The following is a 22951-nucleotide window of genomic DNA, read 5'->3' as shown; positions in this document are numbered from 1 at the left end:
GAAGACTTCAGGAATTGAGGGATAGCTACAGACATTAAGAAAGGGAAGGGGTTTCTCAAAACAGGTCAGTGTTTCATCTTAAAGAGACGAGATGGCACAGCTGTAGATGGCTCTTCTCACCTCAGTTCGGTGCACAAGTTGCTGAGTTGCATCATCATTCATTCGAAAAATTTCCAGAAATGGGTCAGACTTACTGAAGAAATCCTACAATAAATAAGCAGAAATGAGTTGTTTCCCTGCCCCCTGCACAAACACATTTGATCCAGCCCTGGATAAAATACCCCTGAATTTGACCCTTCCTTGCTTTATTCTTCATCCCTGAGACCCACCTTTGGCTAGAATGAGCTATATCTTAACGCCGAGTCCTTTGAGAAGTAAGGATTGGTTGACTGAAATCCCAAGTAGTCTTCAAAGATCCACCCAAATGCTGGTTCTCTAAGAAGCAGTCTTAACATCTGCTATCTTAAAATGTTAATTCTAGTTATTGTAAAGCCTATGTCTGATGACTACAGTATCTGGAACACTGTGGGTCTGTTTTTATTATCTGTTTCTACATTCTGCCTCTTGTTATGCTTTTTAATTGTTGCTTAAATACTAGACACTGTGTAAAAAAAAATTATAAAGGCTATAGATGAGTCCAGCTTCTGGCAAGCAATTAAAATGGGAGCAGTCACCTGAATCCAATTAGGATTGAGCTCTTTAGAGACTGGTTTCTTCAAAAGTCTTTAAAGGCCCAATCTATTTCTGATTCCTTTATTCCTTAGGTATAATCCTTAAAGGGCTCTCACTCAAAAACTCACTGTTTATGAGGGCTGTTCCTTCTTGACAAGCCCTCAAGGCTCATTTCTGTTTGTGAGATTCTGAAAGACTCTGTTTACTTCCATAATCTCTTGGTTCTATAGTTATTGGTTCAGTTTCTCTCTATGCTGCTATTTGCTAATTAGTGAATGCCTTGAGGGGATAAGTCACTCCAACGGTTGGGCTGCTTCCCTTCTCTGAAGCCTCTACAAGTAACCTAAGCTTTCCCTGAAGCCCTGAACTCCAGTTTTACTTCCCCAATTCCATGAGGCTATTAATATCACTGCTCAGTTTCTCTGTTTCTTAGTAGCTATTTTCTGCTAGGCTTCCCAGCTTCTCTATCCCTGGGTTTTATGAATCAGCCTTATGGAATTGCCTTGAGTGGAAAATCTGCATAGAATGTCTGAATCACCTCAATGGATTTCTCTTCTCTCCAACTTCTCTGACCCTGAATCTTGACTGCCTTAAGACCCTCAAACAGATGTCTCTTGTATCTTGTCCAGTGTTTATAGTTGTTTTCAGTAGTAGAGTAATGTAAAACAAACAGGCACTTTAATACTGGAAGCAGACCTGTCCATATCCTTCTTTTAAACTTGGCTTTTTACACTGATAGATTATAAACTCTCAGACAGGAGCAATTATGTCTTATTTTCCTTTATATTTCTACCATAGCATCGTCCATAGCACCTAGCTTTTAGTGGCACACAGTGTTTACTGAATGTATGAATGAATACATAAATGAATGAGCGAGTGACAAGAAAACCAAGTACAGAATAGGAGGTTATCTGAGCAACAGCTTTGGTCACCACATTCTTACTATGTATTTCACTAGGTAATTCCCCGCCCCAGAAATCTAGACAGCAGCAAAGCAGAATAAAGCCTACAGCCATCCTAGTCTTTAGCTAGACAAAATACTCTCAGGGGATATGCTGATCATGGAGCCCTTGTGCTTGATATTAAGATACAAGGAAGGATAAAACCTTTTCTCATCCCTCCAAAGGGCCATAAACATAACAAAGGGCTGAGTATTAATGAATGAATGAATGAATGAATAACAGAGAAGAGGGAAAGTCAATGGATTTTGACTGCAAAATATGGTTGTGAGGAGGATGTTTCTAGGGAGGGAATGGAGTGAGTGAAGGTGTAAAAAAGTAAACATAGAAAGGACACACCAAGTAGCTGAATTACCCTGCAGCCTCAGGATGTGTAGGGGAGGAATCTGAGGCAGTACTGGTGGAGGTGGCTCCATGAGGTGAAGGGCCTTAAATGAACCAGAACCTCCCTCCCCAATTCCTAGTGTGGGCACTTTAGCTTGTTCTGTGTGCCCTTGGGGCCCTTCTCCAGGAGCCGCAGGCTTTGACCCCTGAGATAGATTGTTGGTCCCTCAGGGAATGTATATGTCAATTGTACTTAAGAATTGCTCAACACACTGGAGGAACGCTATCAGTTATTTTTCTTTTTCCTTTTATTGATAATTTTAAATGTTTGCTATTGTTTTTTCAAAAAAATAGAAAATACAGAAAGAAGGAAAAAATAGCCCATAATCCCACCCATAATACCACAACTATCAATAACATTTTGATAATTTTTTTCTAGAATCTAGACATAATTTTCTTTCTTTCTTTTAAAAAATATTTGTGGGGCTTCCCAGGTGGCGCAGTGGTTGAGAGTCCACCTGCCGATGCAGGCGACACGGGTTCGTGCCCCAGTCCGGGAAGATCCCACATGCTGCAGAGCGGCTAGGCCCATGAGCCATGGCCACTGAGCCTGCACGTCTAGAGCCTGTGCTCTGCAATGGGAGAGGCCACAACAGTGAGAGGCCCGCATACCGCAAAAAAAAAAAATTTGTAATAGTACACTAAATACACTTTGGTACCCTATTTTTTTCTCTTGGAAGTACATTACAATGTTTTTTCTGCTTTATTTCACATGATTTTTAGGATTGGCATGGAGTTGTTGTCAGGAGGATGTACTGTAACAGGGAAGAGCAAAATCTGACTCCATGTTGGATCTGTTTCTTTGACTTTAACCTTTGCTTTTCATTGCTTTTGTTACTATAATCATACATAATGGTCTGCCTCAGGGAACCCTGCCCCTCTGCCTGAATGTTAAACTAATGGGCTTTTGTTCAGCTCACAGGGAGACAATCTGACCCTGCCCACCTATGAATGGCTGTAGAAAGGAAGAAATTCTCACATACCCTCCTCGATGCTGGCCAAGCCAGGCAAAACTAACAGCCCTTTTACTTTACTTCCTCACCTCCTCCCCCTCTCTGTTCTATAAAAGAAACTGGCATCCAGACCCTGGTAAGATGGTTTTGGGGACACTACTCTGCCATCTTCTTGGTCTTCCAGCTTTCTGAATAAAGTCACTATTCCTTGCCTCAACATCTCATCTGCCAACTTATTGGTCTGTTGTGTGGGGAGCAGAGTAAGCTTGGACTTGGTAACAGTACTATAAATCAAAAAAGAAAGATCAGGATATAATCTTCATCTTCAAGTAAATAAAAAATCGAACATGTAGCACACTGGCTTTTAAATCCTGATTCCACCATATACAGTCTGGGTGATCTGGGACAGGATATTTAATTTTTCCACCTCTCAGTTTCTTTATCCATAAATGGAGAGGGTATCACCCTTTTCTCATAGCAATGCAGAAGGATTATAGCTGCTGATACACCTAAGTGTTGAGTCCAGTGCCTGGCACATGGTCAGCACTCAGAAAGCACTACTGCTATTAATTATTACCAATAAAAGAGAGAATGCTTGAGGACACTTAGTAAAGCACTATACAAATATCAGGGATGATTACTATTTTTTTTTTAATGTTAGCAAGAGCTCTTTTTTTAAAATAAATTTATTTATTTTTGGCTGCATTGGGTCTTCATTGCTGCATGTGGGCTTTCTCTGAGGCTACTCAGAGAAAGCAGGGGCTACTCTTCGTTGTGGTGCACAGGCTTCTCATTGCAGTGGCTTCTCTTGCTGTGGAGCACAGGCTCTAGGCACGTGGGTTTCAGTAGTTGTGGCATGTGGGCTCAGTAGTTGTGGCCCGTGGGCTCTAGAGCACAGGCTCAGGAGTTGTGGTGCATGGGTTTATTTGGTCCACGGCATGTGGGATCTTCCTGGACCAGGGCTTGAATCTGTGTCCCCTGCATTGGCAAGTGGATTCTTAACCACTGTGCCACCAGGGAAGCCCCAGGGATGATTAATATTAAGAAGGCATCTGATTTCTGAAAATAAAACAACTCATAAGCAGCTCAAATACATCTAAAATGTACACTCAGAGATTCATAGTTAAAAACAACAAATCTGTGTCTAATTGTACAGTTACTTGACCACAATCTGGAATTTTCAGCTTCCTCTGCTTGACCATCAGCATTAAGATGGTCCTTGGGACAGTCCAGTACAATGAAAATTAATGATATAGGCATTTTACTGAAGTTTTGCTATGGTAAAATGTTTTAATAACTTGGAGGCTATGTCCCTGCTTTTTTAGTCCAATATGAAAGAAATTTAGTCAAGTGAGAGGTCAGTAAGCAATCAGCTGAGGTTTGAAAGAGAAAAGGAAGCAGTGCATAGCCATGACAGTGATCATGAAAACAGAATATCGGAACTAGAAAAGATTGTTTGAATGATATGGGGTCATATCCAGACTCTATAGCTTCCTCGCCTTGCGACTTTGGGCAAATTCTTTGACCTCACTATGCATCATCTGTAGACTGGAAATAATAAGACCCATTTTTAAGAGTATGGTGAGTTTGTGGGGGTAATGTAGTTAGACACCTGACACCTGGTACATTGTAGATGCTCATGAATGATAATTTGCTTTCATTAATGCAGGCTGGATTAGTTTTCAGGCAGGCATACTTGAACATAGTAAAATCACAGCACAGCATGAGAGAGTTAATGTTGCTGTAGAACAGGGGTCAGCAAAGTATGGTAGGTGGCCCAAATTCAGCCCACTGCCTGTTCATTTCGGTTTTTTTTTTAGTTTTTTTTCTTTCTTTAAAATTTATTTATTTACTTTTTGGCTGTGTTGGGTCTTTGTTGTTGCATGTGGGCTTTCTCTAGTTGCAGGGAGTGAGGGTTACTCTTTATTGCGGTGCATGGGCTTCTCATTGTGGTGGCTTCTCTTGTTGCAAAGCATGGGCCCTAGAGCATGCAGAGTTCAGTAGTTGCGGTGTGTGGGCTCAGTAGTTGTGGCTTGCAGGCTCTAGAGCGCAGGCTCGGTAGTTGTAGTGCATGGGCTTTGTTGCTCTGTGGCATGTGGGATCTTCCTGGACCAGGGCTTGAACCCATGTCCCCTGCATTAGCAGGCAGATTCTTAACCACTGCGCTAGCAGGGAAGTCCCCCACTGCCTGTTTTTGTGAATAAAGTTTTATTGGAACATTGCTATGCCCATTCATTTACGTATTGTCTATGGCTGTTTTCATGCTGCAAAGGCAAAGATGCATAGTTGGGACAGAGACCATACAACCTGCAAGTCTAAACTATTCACCATCTGACCTTTATAGGAAATGTTTGCCAACCTCTCCTTCAGAGACAGATTCAACTGCTTATACAGCACCCCATCGAACTAGCATCATGGCAATATTAAAAAATACAGCTTATAATGATCATGATTACATATATGAAGAGCACCAGCGTGAGAATCAGTTCCAACACACCATCATGAATACTTTCTCAGGAAAGGGAGGAGAAAGAACACTTTGTCAGCTTGAATGTTCCAAAGGGATTACATTCATATCTCTACTTGTTAGATTAATCACCAACTAGCTGCTAATGTAATAAACGTGATTTAGGAGTTAAAAAGCCTATCTCTCCACAAAGTGAATTGCATTAACAGTAGACAAATAAGTTATTTCTTGCAAACCTCGTCTATTTTATATGCGGCTCTCATGAAGCCTACTTCTCAGATTTCAAAGACTCTGGGTTTCCGTCCTGAATAGATAGCTGCTGGTTTCCTGGACAGCATTGGAAAGGGGAGTTTAAAATGACAGAAAATGACCAAAAAGGGACATTATCTGTCATTGTGGTTTGCAAAAGTACTATTATACTCCACAATAGCAGTTCTCAAACTTTTTGGTCTCAGGACACTTTTACACTTAAAAATTATTGAGGACACCAAGGAACTTTTGTTTATGTGGATTATATCTGTCAATATTTTACCATATTATAAATTAAAACTGAGAAATTAAAAAAATATTCATTTGCTATATCATTTTAGAAGTAGTAAAGGTAAACCTATGACATCATAATAAAAAATAACATTTTAATGGAAAATAATTATATTTTCAAAATGTATAAAATTGTCAGGAGAATGATATCATTTTACATCTTTATAAATCAGTTTAATGACTGAATCAATAGAAAGCAGCCGGATTCTCTTATCTCTTGCTGCATTCAATCTGTTGTGATACTAGGCATCATGTAGCTTCTGGAAAACCACTGTACACATGTGACAGAATGAGAGTGAAGAAAGAAAATAATGTCCTAGTATTACTATGAAAATGGTTTTGACCTCATGCATTCTTCTGAAAGGGTCTTGGGACCTGGGACCACACCTTGAGGACTGCTGTCTTGTAGCATATGCACCCTCACCTTCCTCTTCTCTGGCTCCCCACTTCCCCAAAATACACGGGAACATAACCAAGTTCTCCACAGCCCAAGACCAGTCCAAATTGTATTCATTAACCCTCTGCCCTGAAGAATATTTAGATTGTAGTTAGGCAACCTGATTGAGTCCCTCTCTGTTACTGATTATCTGTGAGTGTGTGTGTGTGTGTGTGTGTGTGTGTGTGTGTGTGTGTGTGTGGCCTTTGGTAAGTCATTTGACATCTCTGAACCTCGATGTTCTCATACGTAAAAGAAGGCAATTGTATTAGGCAGAGCTTTCTGCCAGAGGTATGTGGATACCTGGAGGTTACCAGAGTTACTTCAAGGGGAGTGGGGTTCAAGATCTCCATAACTATTGTCTGAATTGGATATAGTGTATTTGCCCCACATATCCATACTGCAATTTTTCAAATGTATATAGAAATTAGTTGCTTTCATGATACTAATTGGCAAAATGTTTCAAATTAAGAGATTTTTTTATTTCAGTGGCTTTTAGTCATGGTCTATTTTCTCAATTAATATAAGATTAACTGTTAACATGCAGGTAGTTACATCCTCATTTAGTGCTAAAGGCTAGAAGGAGGTCCTCCTTGAGAACCTTTGGGAATGCTTTTTCCAGTTGTGACATGAAATAATTGTCCTCTATTATTCTGATTCTATCACAAAAATACTGTGGCAGGTTGACTTTCCACTACAATGTCCACTGTCCACACACTTTTCTACATTATGACTCCCCCATCAAGGCATGGAGTGGCTCTCCTCCCCTCGACTCTGGGCTGCCTTATGACTCACTTGCATGACTTTGAAGGCTAGGTCAGAAAAGGCCACACAACTTTTCTCTGCTTCTCTTGGGATGTTCTCTTTGGGAAAAGCCAGCCACAATGTAGAAAGTGTGACAAACCTAAGACCACCATGAAGGCAGTCTAGCTGACCGAGCTGGTGGAGCCCAGCCTTCCAGCTATCCCATGTGCCAGGCATGTGAGTAAAGCTCCTCCACCAGCTGAGTATAACTGAAGAATTGTCCAGTTGAAACCTGTCTGAATTTCTAACCTCAAAATTATGACATATAATAAAGTAGTTGTTAGTATAATTTGCCCGGTTTTGAGGTGGTTTGTGATGCAGCAATAGATAACCGGGCAGCAGTGTCCTTGTGTAAGTCATCCGGCCTTACTGAGCCTGTTTCCTGAAGAGGTTGTGTGAGATGATCTTCATAGTACCATCTTGCTCCTCAACTCTACAACTTTGCCCTCTCTCCACTTGAGACCGTTCACCCCCCAGTCCACTGGTCTCAGCAATGAGCAATTGAGGACCCTGGGCAATCAGCACAGCCGAGGGTGGGAACGGCCATCGAGAACCATGGTAAGTGCTGCATGGGGCTCTTTCAGTTCTGTGAGCAAGCAATCACTCACTTGGATGAAGGGAAACTGCTCAAACATCTTAGAGCCAATGGACCCACTAACAAACCCCCATAGCCCCTTGCATTATAAAATAAGTCAGCTAGAGGACATGACTAAGTGGAAAGAAGCCATTATAAGACATTAAGTGAGTAGCTTAAAACTGAAACACACTGACCCAATGGCTTATAACTGTCACCAGGAAAGATGCCACAAAGCAGTCTGGTGAGTTATTCTGAAACTTGAAGATGACGGGAGAGAAAGAGCACGATGATCACAGGAAGTGAGGGATAAGAGCTTACACCCCACAGACATCAACGCACTCTACAGCTCCCAGCACCTCACTCACCTAATGTCAAAAGGTAGCAATTTGTGAAAGTGTCACACAATCCCCTCAGGACAAAAAAATCCAAATATAATTCTCTCTTAAGAGCAAAGTATTTCCTAATGTCCCCAGGCAGAACGGATTACCCTTTTCAGGATTCTCTGATTGTGTATCATCCTCTTATGGCTCTAGTATCATTATATCACTTGTTGTTTAAATCGATGTGTCACTTAGATGGTGAATTCCAGGTTGTGGGTGTAAGAGTTGTTCAAAGTGTGCCCTTTTCCTGCCAACTGATGCATAACAAGCATACAACAAAGGTTTGGTAAATGAATGATGAATGAGTGGATAAATGAACAAATAAGAGAGTGAATTAATGAATGCATAAATTGACTGAGTACTTTTTGTAGGTGAAAATGAACTATGCCAGGATATAAACTGCTGCTTAAGGCTATGGGGAATTGCTTGAGTGCTTTACCTTTTTCAGCCTAATGCCTGTAAGCAATTGTTTGAAAAAGCAGTCCCACATCCCCTTATCGCCTCTTCCTTAGTTGTACGCTTGGAAAATGGAGTCCTTTGTGAATACATTTATGGATATGATGTGCTTTTTGACTCAAGGATATGATTGGAGGGAAATAATAAATATATGGTGAGGTTGGAGAGGAAACTTTTTTTTAAAGGGGTGGAGCCTGTAGAACTTTTTCTGTATATACAAGACTAATAAGGCCTGTGATAGTGTGGAAGTTGTGAGATACAACAGAAAGAGTACAGATGGGAGTCAGATTGACATGGGACTGAGTCCTCAGCTTTACCGCCAACTAGCAGGGTATGGTGGCCATGAGCACATGCTTTGCAGACCTCTCACTCCAGGGTGTGTAACCTACCATGGACCCCAGCTGCTGTGCTCCGAAATCCAGCCCTGCCCTCACTCCGAGGCCAGGCTGCCTGTGGGCTGCTCCCAGCCAGCGCTGTGTGTGTAGGGGATATAAAGTCACTCTTGGGAGACACAGGACTCTCTTGCTGGCTAGTTTCTGCTCTAAGGCTCCTTGATGGCCTTGTGGAAACTTCCTTAGACTACATGGTGTTGCAGGAGCTGCCACTTCTCTCCTGCTCTCCTTTACTTATATTCAGACTTATATTGTGGTCTGTCAGCTCTCCCAGATTTCCTCCCAATGTTCCCTACACAGGCATTTCTTCTAATAAAATCCTCGCATTGTTAACCCTGTCTTGTTGTCTCTTTCTTGGACTCTCTGGATAACACATGGAGTGACCTTAGACAATTACTTCATCTTTGAATCTGTTTCTTCACCAAGGTCTAAACAGGGTTAATAATACCTGTTACATGGGTGCTATAAGAATGACTAACTGTGATCATACTTGAAAGGCTCTTAACCAGGTACCTGGCAAATATAGATGCTTAATAAATGTCACTTTTCTTCCCTTTCACATCTCCTCTTTTCCTTTGAAAAGTTCCTAGCACTGGGGTTAAATTGCATTTACTTATGCACATATGACCTGTGGCATTTGGGAAGAAATGAAGTCTTAGTGTAATAAAGTGGTCCTGTTTTAATTATAGTCCCTCCCACTTCTCATTAACTGCTTCTTAATTTGGGGGAAGCCTAACTTTGCAGACCTCTCTGAAATCTTTGATGTGTTTAATAATGTGAGTTGAAAGGGAAAAATAGCTGTGAGGGAGAACCTTATTAAGCTTTGTGTGTTAGTTTTATTACTACCTTCAATAAAGCTGATGCCAAACACTTTACCTTGTCATCCAGTTTCCGTGCATTGAAGGCAAGTTCAACGTAGTCATCATTGCCAGATAATTCCTCAGCAATCACCTAAAGGAAAAAGGACACATCAGGTGCAGTGGCAGTTGGACAACTAAGCCCAGGAATTCATGAACAATTTAGCTCACGTTTGATCCAAAAATCAACAAAGACTGACATTTGGCATGGAGTTTCCCACAACACAGTAAAGATGGCACAGCATCTCCAGGTGTACAGGGAACTCCCTAGAACAGACCACAGAAGATAACTAGATCTCATCTGTGCTGAGCATGAGAACATGAGATATGGGGGGAAAGCTAAGAGAAGAGGTTTTGGAGGAGCAATTAGGAAGAGCTTTTCCTTCAAAGGTCACACAGCACTGAATGGCACGTCCATATAATTATATACATTTTCTTCTTTGGGAAGTGACAAAAAAGGAGGAGCAGGCCAATATTTCTTCACTGTTTTGAATCACACCAATAAGGGGCGGGGAATAAACTGGTCTCTACATCCCTTCCAGACCAATGATTACCAGGTTATCAAATAAATGTTCTAATTCCAGTGTTTCAAAAAAGACTGTCCTTGGGCTTTGAGATAGAGAGAGAGAGAGAGAGAGAGAGAGAGAGAGAGAGAGAGAGAATAAGGAACTAAACATTTAAATCTCAAGAACAGAGAATTCCTGACAAAGACTTTGACAAAAGTGAAGAGATAATAACCTAAAACCCTTTTTCATAAAAGATCACTTCTCAATATTGAATACCAACTCTCAAAACCTTGGAACAGAAACTGGTGGAAAAGAAGTGAGGACACAGGCCTGAGGAGCAGGGGTGGGAGCATCAAGAATAAGGTGGCATGAGAGCCATGTGGAGGACAGGCTCCTTGGGCTCTAGCCAGGTGTCAGGGCTGTGCCACTGAGGTGGAAGAGCCAAGTTCAGGACACTGGCCCACAAGAAAGCTACCAGCTCCATGTAATATCAAATGGCAAAAATCTCCCAGAGATCTCCATCTCAATGCCAAGACCCAGCTCCACTCAATGACCAGCAAGTTACAGTGCTGGACACCCTATGCCAAGAAACTAGCAAGACAGGAACACAACCCCTCCATTAACACAGAGACTGCCTAAAATTATAATAAGGCCAGAGACACCTCAAAACACACTACCACACGTGGACTTGCCCACTAGAAAGACAAGAACCAGCATCATCCACCAGAACACAGGCACTAGTCCCCTCCACGAGGAAGCCTACACAACCCACTGAACGAACTTTAGCCACTGGGAACAGACACCAAAAACAATGGAAACTACGAACCTGAAGCCTGCGAAAAGGAAATCCAAAAAACATTAGGTTAAGCAAAATGAGAAGACAGAGAAACACACAGCAGATGAAGGAGCAAGGCAAAAACCCACCAGACTTAACAAATGAAGAGGAAATAGGCAGTCTACCTGAAAAAGAATTCAGAATAATGATAGCAAAGGTGATCCAAAATCTTGGAAATAGAATAGAGAATATACAAGAAACCTTTAACAAGGACCCAGAAGAACTAAAGAGCAAACAAACAGTGATGAACAACACAATAAATGAAATTAAAAATTTTCTAGAAGGGATCAAGAGCAGAATAACTGAGGCAGAAGAACGGAAAAGTGACCTGGAAGATAGAATAGTGGAAATAACTACTGCAAAACAGAATAAAGAATAAAGAATGAAAAGAATTGAGGACGGTCTCAGAGATCACTGGGACAACATTAAACACACCAACATTCGAAATATAGGGGTCCCAGAAGAAGAAGAGAAAAAAAAAGGGACTGAGAACATATTTGAAGAGATTATAGTTGAAAACTTCCCTAATATGAGAAAGGAAATAGTTAATCAAGTCCAGGAAGCACAAAGAGTCTCATACAGGATAAATCCAAGGAGAAACACACAAAGAAACATATTAATCAAACTATCAAAAATTAAATACAAAGAACACATATTAAAAGCAGCAAGGGAAAAACAATAAGTAACACATAAGGGAATCCCCATAAGGTTAACAGTTGATCTTTCAGCAGAAACTCTGCAAGCTAGAAGGGACTGGCAGGACATATTTAAAGTGATGAAGGAGAAAAACCTGCAACCAAGATTACTCTACCCAGCAAGGATCTCATTCAGATTTGATGGAGAAATTAAAACATTTACAGACAAGCAAAAGTAAGAGAATTCAGCACCACCAAAGCAGCTTTATAACAAATGCTAAAGGAACTTCTATAGGCAGGAAACACAAGAGAAGGAAAAGACCTATAATAACAAACTCCCCCAAATTAAGAAAATGGTAATGGGAACATACATATCAATAACTACCTTGAATGTAACTGGATTAAATGCTCCAACCAAAACACATAGACTGGCTGAGGGGATACAAAAACAAGACCCGTACATATGCTGTCTACAAGAGACCCATTTCAGACCTAGGGATACATACAGACTGAAAGTGAGGGGATGGAAAAAGATATTCCATGCAAATGGAAATCAAAAGAAAGCTGGAGTAGCAATTCTCATATCACACAAAATAGACTTTAAAACAAAGACTAGTACAAGAGACAAAGAAGGACACTACATAATGATCAAGGGATCAATCCAAAAAGATAGAGCAATTGTAAATATTTATGCACCCAACATAGGAGCACCTCAATACATAAGGCAAATACTAACAACCATAAAAGGGGAAATCAACAGTAACACACTCCTAGTAGGGGACATTAACACCCCACTTTCACCAATGGACAGATCATCCAAAATGAAAATAAATAAGGAAACACAAGCTTTAAATGATACATTAAACAAGATGGACTTAATTGATATTTATAGGACATTGATCCAAAAATAACAGAGTACACATTCGTCTCAAGTGCCCATGGAACATTCTCCAGGATAGATCATATCTTGGGTTACAAATCAAGCTTTGGTAAATTTAACAAAATTGAAATTGTATCAAGTATGTTTTACGACCACAATGCGATGAGACTAGATATCAAGTATAGGAAAAAATCTGTAAAAAATACAAGAACACGGAGGCTAAACAATATGCTTAAATAACCAAGAGATGACTGAAGAAATCAAAGAGGAAATCAAAAAATACCTAGAAACAAATGAAAATTAAAACACAATGACCCAAAACCTATGGGATGCAGCAAAAGCAGTTCTAAGAGGGAAGTTTACAGCAATACAATCCTACCTTAAGAAACAAGAAACAACTCAAATAAACAATGTAACTTTACACCTAAAGCCATTAGAGAAAGAAGAACAAAAATACCCTAGAGTTCGCAGAACTAAAGAAACCATAAAGATAAGATCAGAAATAAATGAAAAGGAAATGATGGAAATGATAGCAAAGATCAATAAAATGAAAAGCTGGTTCTTTGAGAAGATAAACAAAATGGATAAACCATTAGCCAGAGTCATCAAGAAAAAAGGAAGAACACTCAAATCAATAGAATTAGAAATGAAAAAGGAGAAGTAACAACTGACACTGAAGAAATACAAAGGATCATGAGAGATTACTACAAGCAACTGTATGCCAATAAAATGGACAGCCTGGAAGAAATCGACAAATTCTTAGAAATACACAACCTTCCGAGACTGAACCAAGTAGAAATAGAAAACCTAAACATACCAATCACAAGCACTGAAATTGAAACTGTGATTAAAAATCTTCCAACAAACAAAAGCCCAGGACCAGGTGGCTTCACAGGCCAATTCTATCAAACATTTAGAAAAAGGTTAACACCTGTCTTTCTCAAACTCTTCCAAAATATAGCAGAGGGAGGAACACTCCCAAACTCATTCTACGAGGTCACCATCACTCTGATACCAAAACCAGACAAAGATATCAAAAAGAAAGAATACTACAGGCCAATATCACTGATGAACATAGATACAAAAATCCTCAACAAAATAGTAGCAAACAGAATCCAACAGCACATTACAAGGATCATACACTATGATCAAGTGGGGTTTATCCCAGGAATGCAAGCATTCTTCAGTATATGCAAATCAATCAACATGATACACCATACTAAAAAATTGAAGGAGAAAAACCATATGCTCATCTAAATAGATGCAGAGAAAGCTTTTGACAAAATTCAACACCAACTTATAATGAAAACCCACCAGAAAGTAGGCATAGAGGGAACTTTCCTCAACATAATAAAGGCCATATATGACAAACCCACAGCCAACATTGTCCTCAATGGTGAAAAACCATTTCCACTAAGATCAGGAACAAGACAAGGTTGCACACTCTCACCACTATTATTCAACATTGTTTTGGAAGTTTTAGCCACAGCAATCAGAGAAGAAAATGAAATAAAAGGAATCCAATTTGGAAAAGAAGAAGTAAAGCTGTCACTGTTTGCAGATGACATGATACTATACATACAGAATCCTGAAGGTGCTACCAGAAAACTACTAGAGCTAATCAATGAATTTGATATAGTAGCAGGATACAAAATTAATGCACAGAAATCTGTTGCATTCATATACACTAATGATGAAAAATCTGAAATTGAAATTAGGAAAACACTCTTATTTACCATTGCAACAAAAAGAATAAAATATCTAGGAATAAACCTACCTAAGAAGACAAAAGACCTATATACAGAAAATTATAAGACACTGATGAAAGAAATTAAAGGTGATACAAATAGATGGAGAGATAGACCATGTTCTTGGATTGGAAGAATCAGCATTGTGAAATAACTCTATTACCCAAAGCAATCTACAGATTCAATGCAATCCCTATCAAATTAGCAATGGCATTTTTCACAGAACTAGAACAAAAAATTTCACAGTTTGTATGGAAACACAAAAGACCCTGAATAGCCAAAGTAATCCTGAGAAAGAAAAACAGGGCTGGAGGAATCAGGCTCCCTGACTTCAGATTATATTACAAAGCCACAGTAATCAAGACAGTAAGATACTGGCACAAAGACAGAAACAGAGATCAATGGAACAGGATAGAAAGCCCAGAGATAAACCCACACACATATGGTCACTTTATCTTTGATAAAGGAGGCAAGAATATACAGTGGAGAAAAGACAGTCTCTTCAGTAAGTGGTGCTGGGAAAACTGAACAGCTACATGTAAAAGAATGAAATTAGAACACTCCCTAACACCATACACAAAAATAAACTCAAAATGGATTAAAGACCTAAATGTAAGGCCAGACACTATCAAACTCATATAGGAAAACATAGGCAGAACACTTTATGACATAAATCACAGCAAGATCCTTTTTGACCCACCTCCTAGAGAAATGGAAATAAAAACAAAAATATACAAATGGAGATTAATCCTTTGTCAGTTGCTTCATTTGCAAATATTTTCTCCCATTCTGAGGGTTGTCTTTTCGTCTTGTTTATGGTTTCCTTTGCTGTGCAAAAGCTTTTAAGTTTCATTAGGTCCCATGTGTTTATTTTTGTCTTTATTTCCATTTCTCTAGGAGGTGGGTCAAAAAGGATCTTGCTGTGATTTATGTCATAGAGTGTTCTGCCTATGTTTTCCTCTAGGAGTTTGATAGTGTCTGGCCTTACATTTAGGTCTTTAATCCATTTTGAGCTAATTTTTGTGTATGGTGTTAGGGAGTGATCTAATCTCATACTTTTACATGTCCCTGTCCAGTTTTCCCAGCACCACTTATTGAAGAGACTGTCCTTTCTCCACTGTACATTCCTGCCTCCTTTATCAAAGATAAGGTGACCATATGTCCGTGGGTTTATCTCTGGGCTTTCTATCCTGTTCCATTGATCTATATTTTAATCTCCAAAATTTATAAGCAGCTCATGCAGCTCAATAGCAAAAAAACAAACAACCCAATCCAAAAATGGGCAGAAGACCTAAATAGACATTTCTCCACAGAAGATATACAGACAGCCAACAAACACATGAAAGGATGCTCAACATCTTTACTCATTAGAGAAATGCAAATCAAAACTACAATGAGATATCATCTCACACCAGTCAGAATGACCATCATCAAAAAATCTAGAGACAATAAATGCTGGAGAGGGTGTGGAAAAAAGGGAACACTCTTGCACTGCTGGTGGGAATGTGAATTGGTACAGCCACTATGGAGAACAGTATGGAGGTTCCTTAAAAAACTACAAATAGAACTACCATATGACCCAGCAATCCCACTACTGGGCATATACCCTGAGAAAACCATAATTCAAAAAGAGACATGTACCAAAATGTTCATAGCAGCCCTATTTACAATAGCCCGGAGATGGAAACAACCTAAGTGTCCATCATCGGATGAATGGATAAAGAAGATGTGGCACATATATACAATGGAATATTACTCAGCCATAAAAAGAAATGAAATTGAGCTATTTGTAATGAGGTGGATAGACCTAGAGTCTGTCATACAGAGTGAAGTAAGTCAGAAAGAGAAAGACAAATACTGTATGCTGACACATATATATGGAATTTAAGAAAAAAATGTCATCAAGAACATAGGGGTAAGACAGGAATAAAGACACAGACCTACTAGAGCATGGACTTGAGGATATGGGGAGGGGGAAGGGTAAGCTGTGACAAAGTGAAAGAGCGGCATGGACATATATACACTACCAAACGTAAGGTAGATAGCTAGTGGGAAGCAGCCGCATAGCACAGGGAGATCAGCTCGGTGCTTTGTGACCGCCTGGAGGGGTGGGATAGGGAGGGTGGGAGGGAGACGCAAAAGGGAGGGGATATGGGAACATATGTATATGTATAACTGATTAAATTTGTAAAAAAAAAAAAAGTATTAATAGGGAAGTATGCTGGGAAAAAACATGTAAATACTAAGAGTTAGAAAAAAAAAATATACAAATGGGACCTAATGAAAGTTAAAAGCTTTTGCACAGCAAAGGAAACCATAAACAAGACGAAAAGACAACTCTCAGAATGGGAGAAAGTATTTGCAAATGAAGCAACTGACAAAGGATTAATCACCAAAACATACAAGTAACGTATGCAGCTCAATATCAAAAAAAAACAAACAACCCAATCCAAAAATGGGCAGAAGACCTAAATAGACATTTCTCCAAAGAAGATATACAGATTGCCAACAAACACATGAAAGAACGCTCCACATCATTAATCATTAGAGAAATGAAAATCAAAATTACAATGCGATATCATCTCACACCGGTCAGAATGGCCATCATCAAAAAATCTACAAACAATAAATGCTGGAGTGGGTGTGGAGAAAAGGCAACCCTCTTGCACTGTTGCTGGGAAAGTAAATTGATATAGCCACTATGGAGAACAGTATGGAGATTCTTTAAAAAACGAAAAATAGAACTACCATACGACCCAGCAATCCCACTACTGGGCATATACCCTGAGAAAATCAGAATTCAAAAATATTCATGTACCATAATGTTCACTGCAGCTCTATTTACAATAGCCAGGACATGGAAGCAACATAAGTGTCCATCAACAGATGAATGGATAAAGAAGATGTGGCACATATATACAATGGAATATTACTCATCCTTAAAAAGGAACGAAACTGAGTTATTTGTAGTGAGGTGGATGGACCTGGAGACTGTCATACAGAGTGAAGTAAGTCAGAAAGAGAGAAACAAATACCATATGCTAACACATATATATGGAATCTAAAAAGAAAATGAAGAAAAATGGTCAGAAGAAGCTAGGGGCCAGAGGGGAATAAAGATGCAGACCTACTAGAGGATGGACTTGAGGATACGGGGAGGGGGAGGGGTAAGTTGGGAAGGAGTGGGAGAGTTGCATGGACATATGTGCACTACCAAGCATATGATGGATGGCTGGTGGGAAGCAGCCGCATAGCACAGAGAGATCAGCTTGGTGCTTTGTGACCACCTAGAGGGGTGGGATAGGGAAGGTGGGAGGGACAGATATGCAAGAGGGAGTAGATATGGGGATGTATATGTATGTATAGCTGATTCACTTTGTTATAGAGCAGAAACTGACACACCATTGTAAAGCAATTATACTCCAATAAAGATGTTAAAAAAAAGTCAGTAGAAAAACAATAACAACAACAAAAATATAGGGACCAATGTAGCTGCATATAGGTTAAACCACTTCTAAATCATGTTAGGACTTCACCATGCATTCGGAGGCCATAATGTGTGGAAACCCTTATCAAATTTGTTATGTGGAGACACTGAGCTTTAATTCAATTTCATCTCCATTCTATCTGAGATCAAATTTTCCATTATGAGTTCGGTTCATCTGTTCTGAGTACACATTGGTAGCCTCTGGAATATTTATTTTATGCATAATATTAAAGCTAAAAGAGTTGTCTAAAGAAGGAAGGATCCCTCCAAACGTGTGAGCACTTGAAGAGTAGGGAACATGGGTCCAGATACATAGTGAAAACTGAAGAACTACTTGATAAACCAGAAATCATCATATTTCCATTTTTCATTCAATTCTCTTTTGTCCCATGTCATCTTAATGCCTCTTACACTCCACTTGAGCTGTGGTCTTTAACTATTTTGTGGTTACAGACACCTTTGGAAAGATGATGAAAGTTATGACCTCCATTTGCAAAGCCTAGAAAATTTTGCACATACTTTCAAGTGTATTCCAGAAGCTATGGAAGCCATTGTTCTGATCCAAGGACATAGGATTAAGAGGAGTATTTAAATATTTAAAATTAGGAAGGAGGTTAAGTTTTTCTGGGCTGTGTAGAGAAAGGAAATTCCCAAGGAGTCTTAGAGAAAAGTGACAAGATGAGCTTTTGTTCACCTGGGAAAGAACCGTGGCAGATCTCACACCTGGGTTCACCCTCCCAAGTCTTATCTAAGATTGTGGGCTTTGGTAGGGAGCCCATGGGTCCATGGAATTTTAGAGTACCAATGGCCTCTTTAAAGACCATTTGAACCATTTGTTCATGATTGAACCTGGCAGTCAAGAATAAACTCTGACATGACTGCATCATTTTAATATTTAATATTCAAGCCAACAAGCTCAGCTAAGTGCTTGTGAGAATGGTCCTAACTTTCACCAGTGGAAATAAAATATTTTTGAATTTTTCCTTTAAAAATGGCTTAAATTTTAAAAAATGAATCAGTCACTTTCAAGTTAAAAAGGCATGTTCAGAGGAACTTAGGAGGTTTTCCTCCCAAGACAATCTGGCTTGCAATCAATTCAGATTCTCCTGGTACTTTTTTCTACCTATTACTATTATTTTTTGTCCACACAGCTAAATGGTTAGACTATCTTTCTTAAGGGCACTAATACAAGATGCCAAAGTTTCAAATACTGGAGTTCTACTTGAACATTTAATATTTTATTTAGAAATACTTGCAGTATTGCCTTATAGAACATTCTGCAATGTTACAGAACAGAAATGTTCTGTAATCTGCACTGTTCAATATAGCAGTGGCCAGCCGCATGGAACTACTGAGCACTTGATACGTGGATAGTGGAAGGAATGACTATTTGTTTTTATTTAATTTTAAATAATTTTAAGTTCAAATAATCACATGGCTACCAAACAGAACAGTGTGGTTCCAAACTATATTAAAGAGGAGAGTTAAATGCTGGGCTCTCTCATCCTTAGGCAACAGACCAAACCTTGGACTAAATGCTATTAGAACATTTTTTTTTTTCTCAAGAAACTGAGAAGCAGGGACAGGTAGCTTTTTTTGGCGGGGGGTGAGGGGGATAGGTAGCTCTGATGATTTGAAAACTCCAGGTAATTCTGTATTCTTACTGTGCTCAATAACTCTATCTTTGTCCCCTGCTAAAACCTACATTTAATTACAGAAGTGCTTATTTGAAGTGAATGGCCTCACTTTCAAATCCTTTTTCCTACAATGGAAAGGTCAAAATTGTATTGTCAGGAAGGAGAAAGATGGAAAAAAGAAAGGGCAACTGGGACAGTTGAGCAGTTATGGGTTCAACTCCCAACATCCAGAGGGTCAGCTTCCCACGTGGCTGAGTCGGACCAGCCAGCTCCATTTTGGGCGCCTGGGCAGGTGGCTGCTTAGGGAGGGCTCACCATGATGGAGGATTTCCCTGCCGTGTTCCCGTGCTTCAACAAGGATTTGGACAGCTTTCTCTGGGAAACAATCTGTACAAAAGGAAACACAAGGTGGACATACTAGTCATATACTTGCAGGTATACTCTTTAGTATTTCCCTTACAAAATTTTGCACTTACAGCTCTCCTTGAAATTATGACATCAATGTTCATTTATTTTCCAAGGTTCTTCCACAAACCTCTCCTAAATACAGGTCATTCCCTTCTTTCCTGTGCTGTAAGTGTGAGTGTGTAAGGGATTACGGACAATTCAGTACTAATGGAGGTGGCTTAATCGTTGCTGAGACATTTATATTAAAATTAGACAAAACATGTTGGATATGTACATTAACATAAATGAGATGAAGTTTCAGAATGATCTCAAATTAGCACTAAAACCTCTGTGCAGAGTGGAGGATGGGGTGAAGGGAGGAAAGAAACTCAAGGTATAAATATACACTTCCTGTATCGATAACCTCTAGAGTTCTATTTTTAATATATTCAGTAGGAAGCAATAAAGTAAGTCATGAGGAGACTGATGCTCAGACAAGCCAAAAGGAGTAACTGGGGTCATCTCCACTGGGAGCTATTCTCAGCAGAACCTACCCCATTCTCTCTTGTTTTCTTTTCTGAAAGGGAAAGGTGGCAAGGCAGTGAGGCCCTGATGGGCCTGCACCCCATGATCCCCCAGGATTCCCAGAGGAGACAAGACTTAAAAGACTTGAGTGAAAGCCGTTCTCTGCTCTCGGCAGAGGGAGAGCATAGTCCTCTGCCGTGGGTGGCAGCTTCTATCTGGATGGCCCCAGTGATCCCCGCTTCCTGATATTCTTGCCATTGTGTAATTCCCTCCCCTTGAGTGTTGGGTGGATCCAGTGATTTGCTTCCAATGAACAGAATACTACAAAAGTGATGGGATATAACTTCAGGGATTAGGTTCCAAAATCACTGGCTTCCTTCTTGCTCATCATCTCTCATTGTCTCTCTTAGAGCCTTTGTTCTGGGGGAAGCAGGCTGCTAGGTTGTGAACAGTCCTGTAGGAGCAGCCCACATGGCCAGGAATTGATGTCCCCACTCAACAGCCAGTGAGAACCAGAGGCTATCCAGCAGCCACACAACAGCCTGGAGCAGGTCCTCGCACAAGGTGAGCCTTGAGATAACTGCACCTCAACAGCAGCCTTGTGAGAGACCCTGGTCCAGAAGACCCAGCCACACTGCCGCAACTCCTGACACACAGAAGTTGTGAGATAATAAGTGTTTTTAAGCTTTGAACTTTTGCAGTAATTTTTAATGCAGCAATCGGTAAAAGTACACATAAGAAAGGGAAGGAGATCACTGTGACGAGTGGGGACATAAACCCATTCTCTGAAATCCTTATATATTTTGTCTCTGTGTTAGAGCAATAAAAATATTAGGAGTGTGTTAATATCAAATGCAAAAAGTTCAGAGACCTTCCCTAGGCCAAGCAGATTAAAGATCCTAATGTTCAGTCTGCTGTCATCTGAAGAAGGAGTGTTTCTATAAAGAATCACCAGGTGATGATGATGATGTTGATGACATCAGTGAGAGCAATGGGAACTCCCATGTAAGTATACAGATTATGTGAGAGATGCCTTATTCATTCCAAAAATAATTATCTAGTCCCCAAAATATGACAAACTTGGTGCTGGCACTAAGAATAGAGTGGTAAGCAAAGTCAGAAGCAATAGCTGACCTCATGGAGCTTACATTTTAGTGGGGGAGATAGTAATAAACCAAATGGTCAAACAAATATAACTCATCACAAAGGAGAGATGTGCTGGCCATGGTGGGGATGATGAATGGGGTGGCTGAGAGTGGACCACTTATGAATCTCTGGCAGCAGTACAGGTGAGAGGTAATAGTGGCTATGGAGATGGAGAGAAAAGACCAGATTTATGAGATAGGTGTAAAATAGTCAGAATTTGGAAATGGATTGAATACGAAGAGAGTGGGAGGCATCTTAAATGTATCACTGGATCAGAGAATTATGCCCTTCAGTGAGTTAAGAGTCACAAGAAGGAGACATTAAATTGGAAGGCAAAGAACAAAGTTTGGGGCAGAACACAGACTGGAGTGGGTTGAAGAGGAGAGAAAGAGGAAGTAAATGGACAAGAAGAAAATTCTTTCAATGAGTTTGGCTATGTAGTGGGGAGGAGAGAATAGACCCTGAGGGGAAGGAGAAATTCAGTAAGGTTTTTGTCTTAGTGGTCATTTTGTTGCTAAATTTACAGCCTCACAAATTTGGTATTATTAATTTCCTTTTATAGAGGAGCAAAGTTGGACACAGAGAGTTTAAGTAACTTTCCTAAGGCCATAGAGCTAGAAGGGAGTGTGGCTGGGATTTGAACATAGGTCTGACTCCAGAAACTGAACTCCAGTTACATTATGACTGGTAAGTGAACTCCTAAAACAGGTTCAGAAAATGTGCACAGCTGGATTTGTACTACATGTGTTTGCTTTTAAGCCCTAGATCTCATGTTAGTGCTTAAGCCTCAATGTGTAAGCATGGAGAAGATGGTAAAGAAATAATCAAGTTAAAGCTTAAGAATGAAGTAATCTGGAGACACTGGCTTTGGTTAAGTGCAGTGTAGCATAATGATTAAGAACATAGGTTTTTTATTTATAGTTGACTATCAATAAAATGACATGAAAAAATTCAGGTGATAAAGGAATTGGCTTTCCTTTCCATAGTTAATTCTGAATTCAAACTCACCTTTCCCACCCTACTCATTAAGAATGTTCCAGTGCTTTTAGTCTTATTGGCAAAATCATTATTCCCCCCCCCCAATTCTCAGATTGTCACTTGTTCTAGAAAAGCTACCATTTCCTAGAATAATGTAGACATTATTTTTTAACTTGAGATAAACCAAAACACAGGAAACACAGAAGACAAACAAACACAGAAGACTTTGTGGTTTCTCTCCAAGGGTTTTTCAGTGGGGAGTGGAAGGGAAGACACATGAATAGAGACAAAACAAGGGTCACTGATAAGC

At 39.8% G+C, this 22951-nt stretch overlaps 1 protein-coding gene across 1 annotated transcript in view; it reads right to left on the bottom strand.

The window, feature by feature from the left end:
- The window catches only part of CPNE4 (copine 4), a 606100-nt gene that overhangs the window by 148361 nt on the left and 434788 nt on the right, over window positions 1-22951 (bottom strand). The window contains exons 4-6 of the mRNA XM_060099960.1: window positions 19921-19992; window positions 9897-9971; window positions 121-204 (exon numbers count right to left, since the gene is read on the bottom strand). Coding sequence (XP_059955943.1) covers window positions 121-204; window positions 9897-9971; window positions 19921-19992 — 231 coding nt within the window. The remainder of the gene's footprint in view (window positions 1-120; window positions 205-9896; window positions 9972-19920; window positions 19993-22951) is intronic.

The sequence above is a fragment of the Mesoplodon densirostris genome, chromosome 5 (genome assembly GCF_025265405.1).
Source record: "Mesoplodon densirostris isolate mMesDen1 chromosome 5, mMesDen1 primary haplotype, whole genome shotgun sequence".
In the NCBI taxonomy this organism is placed as follows: Eukaryota; Metazoa; Chordata; class Mammalia; order Artiodactyla; family Ziphiidae; genus Mesoplodon; species Mesoplodon densirostris.
Note: the sequence above shows the minus strand (reverse complement) of the source record. Positions and strands in the feature narration are given on the sequence as shown.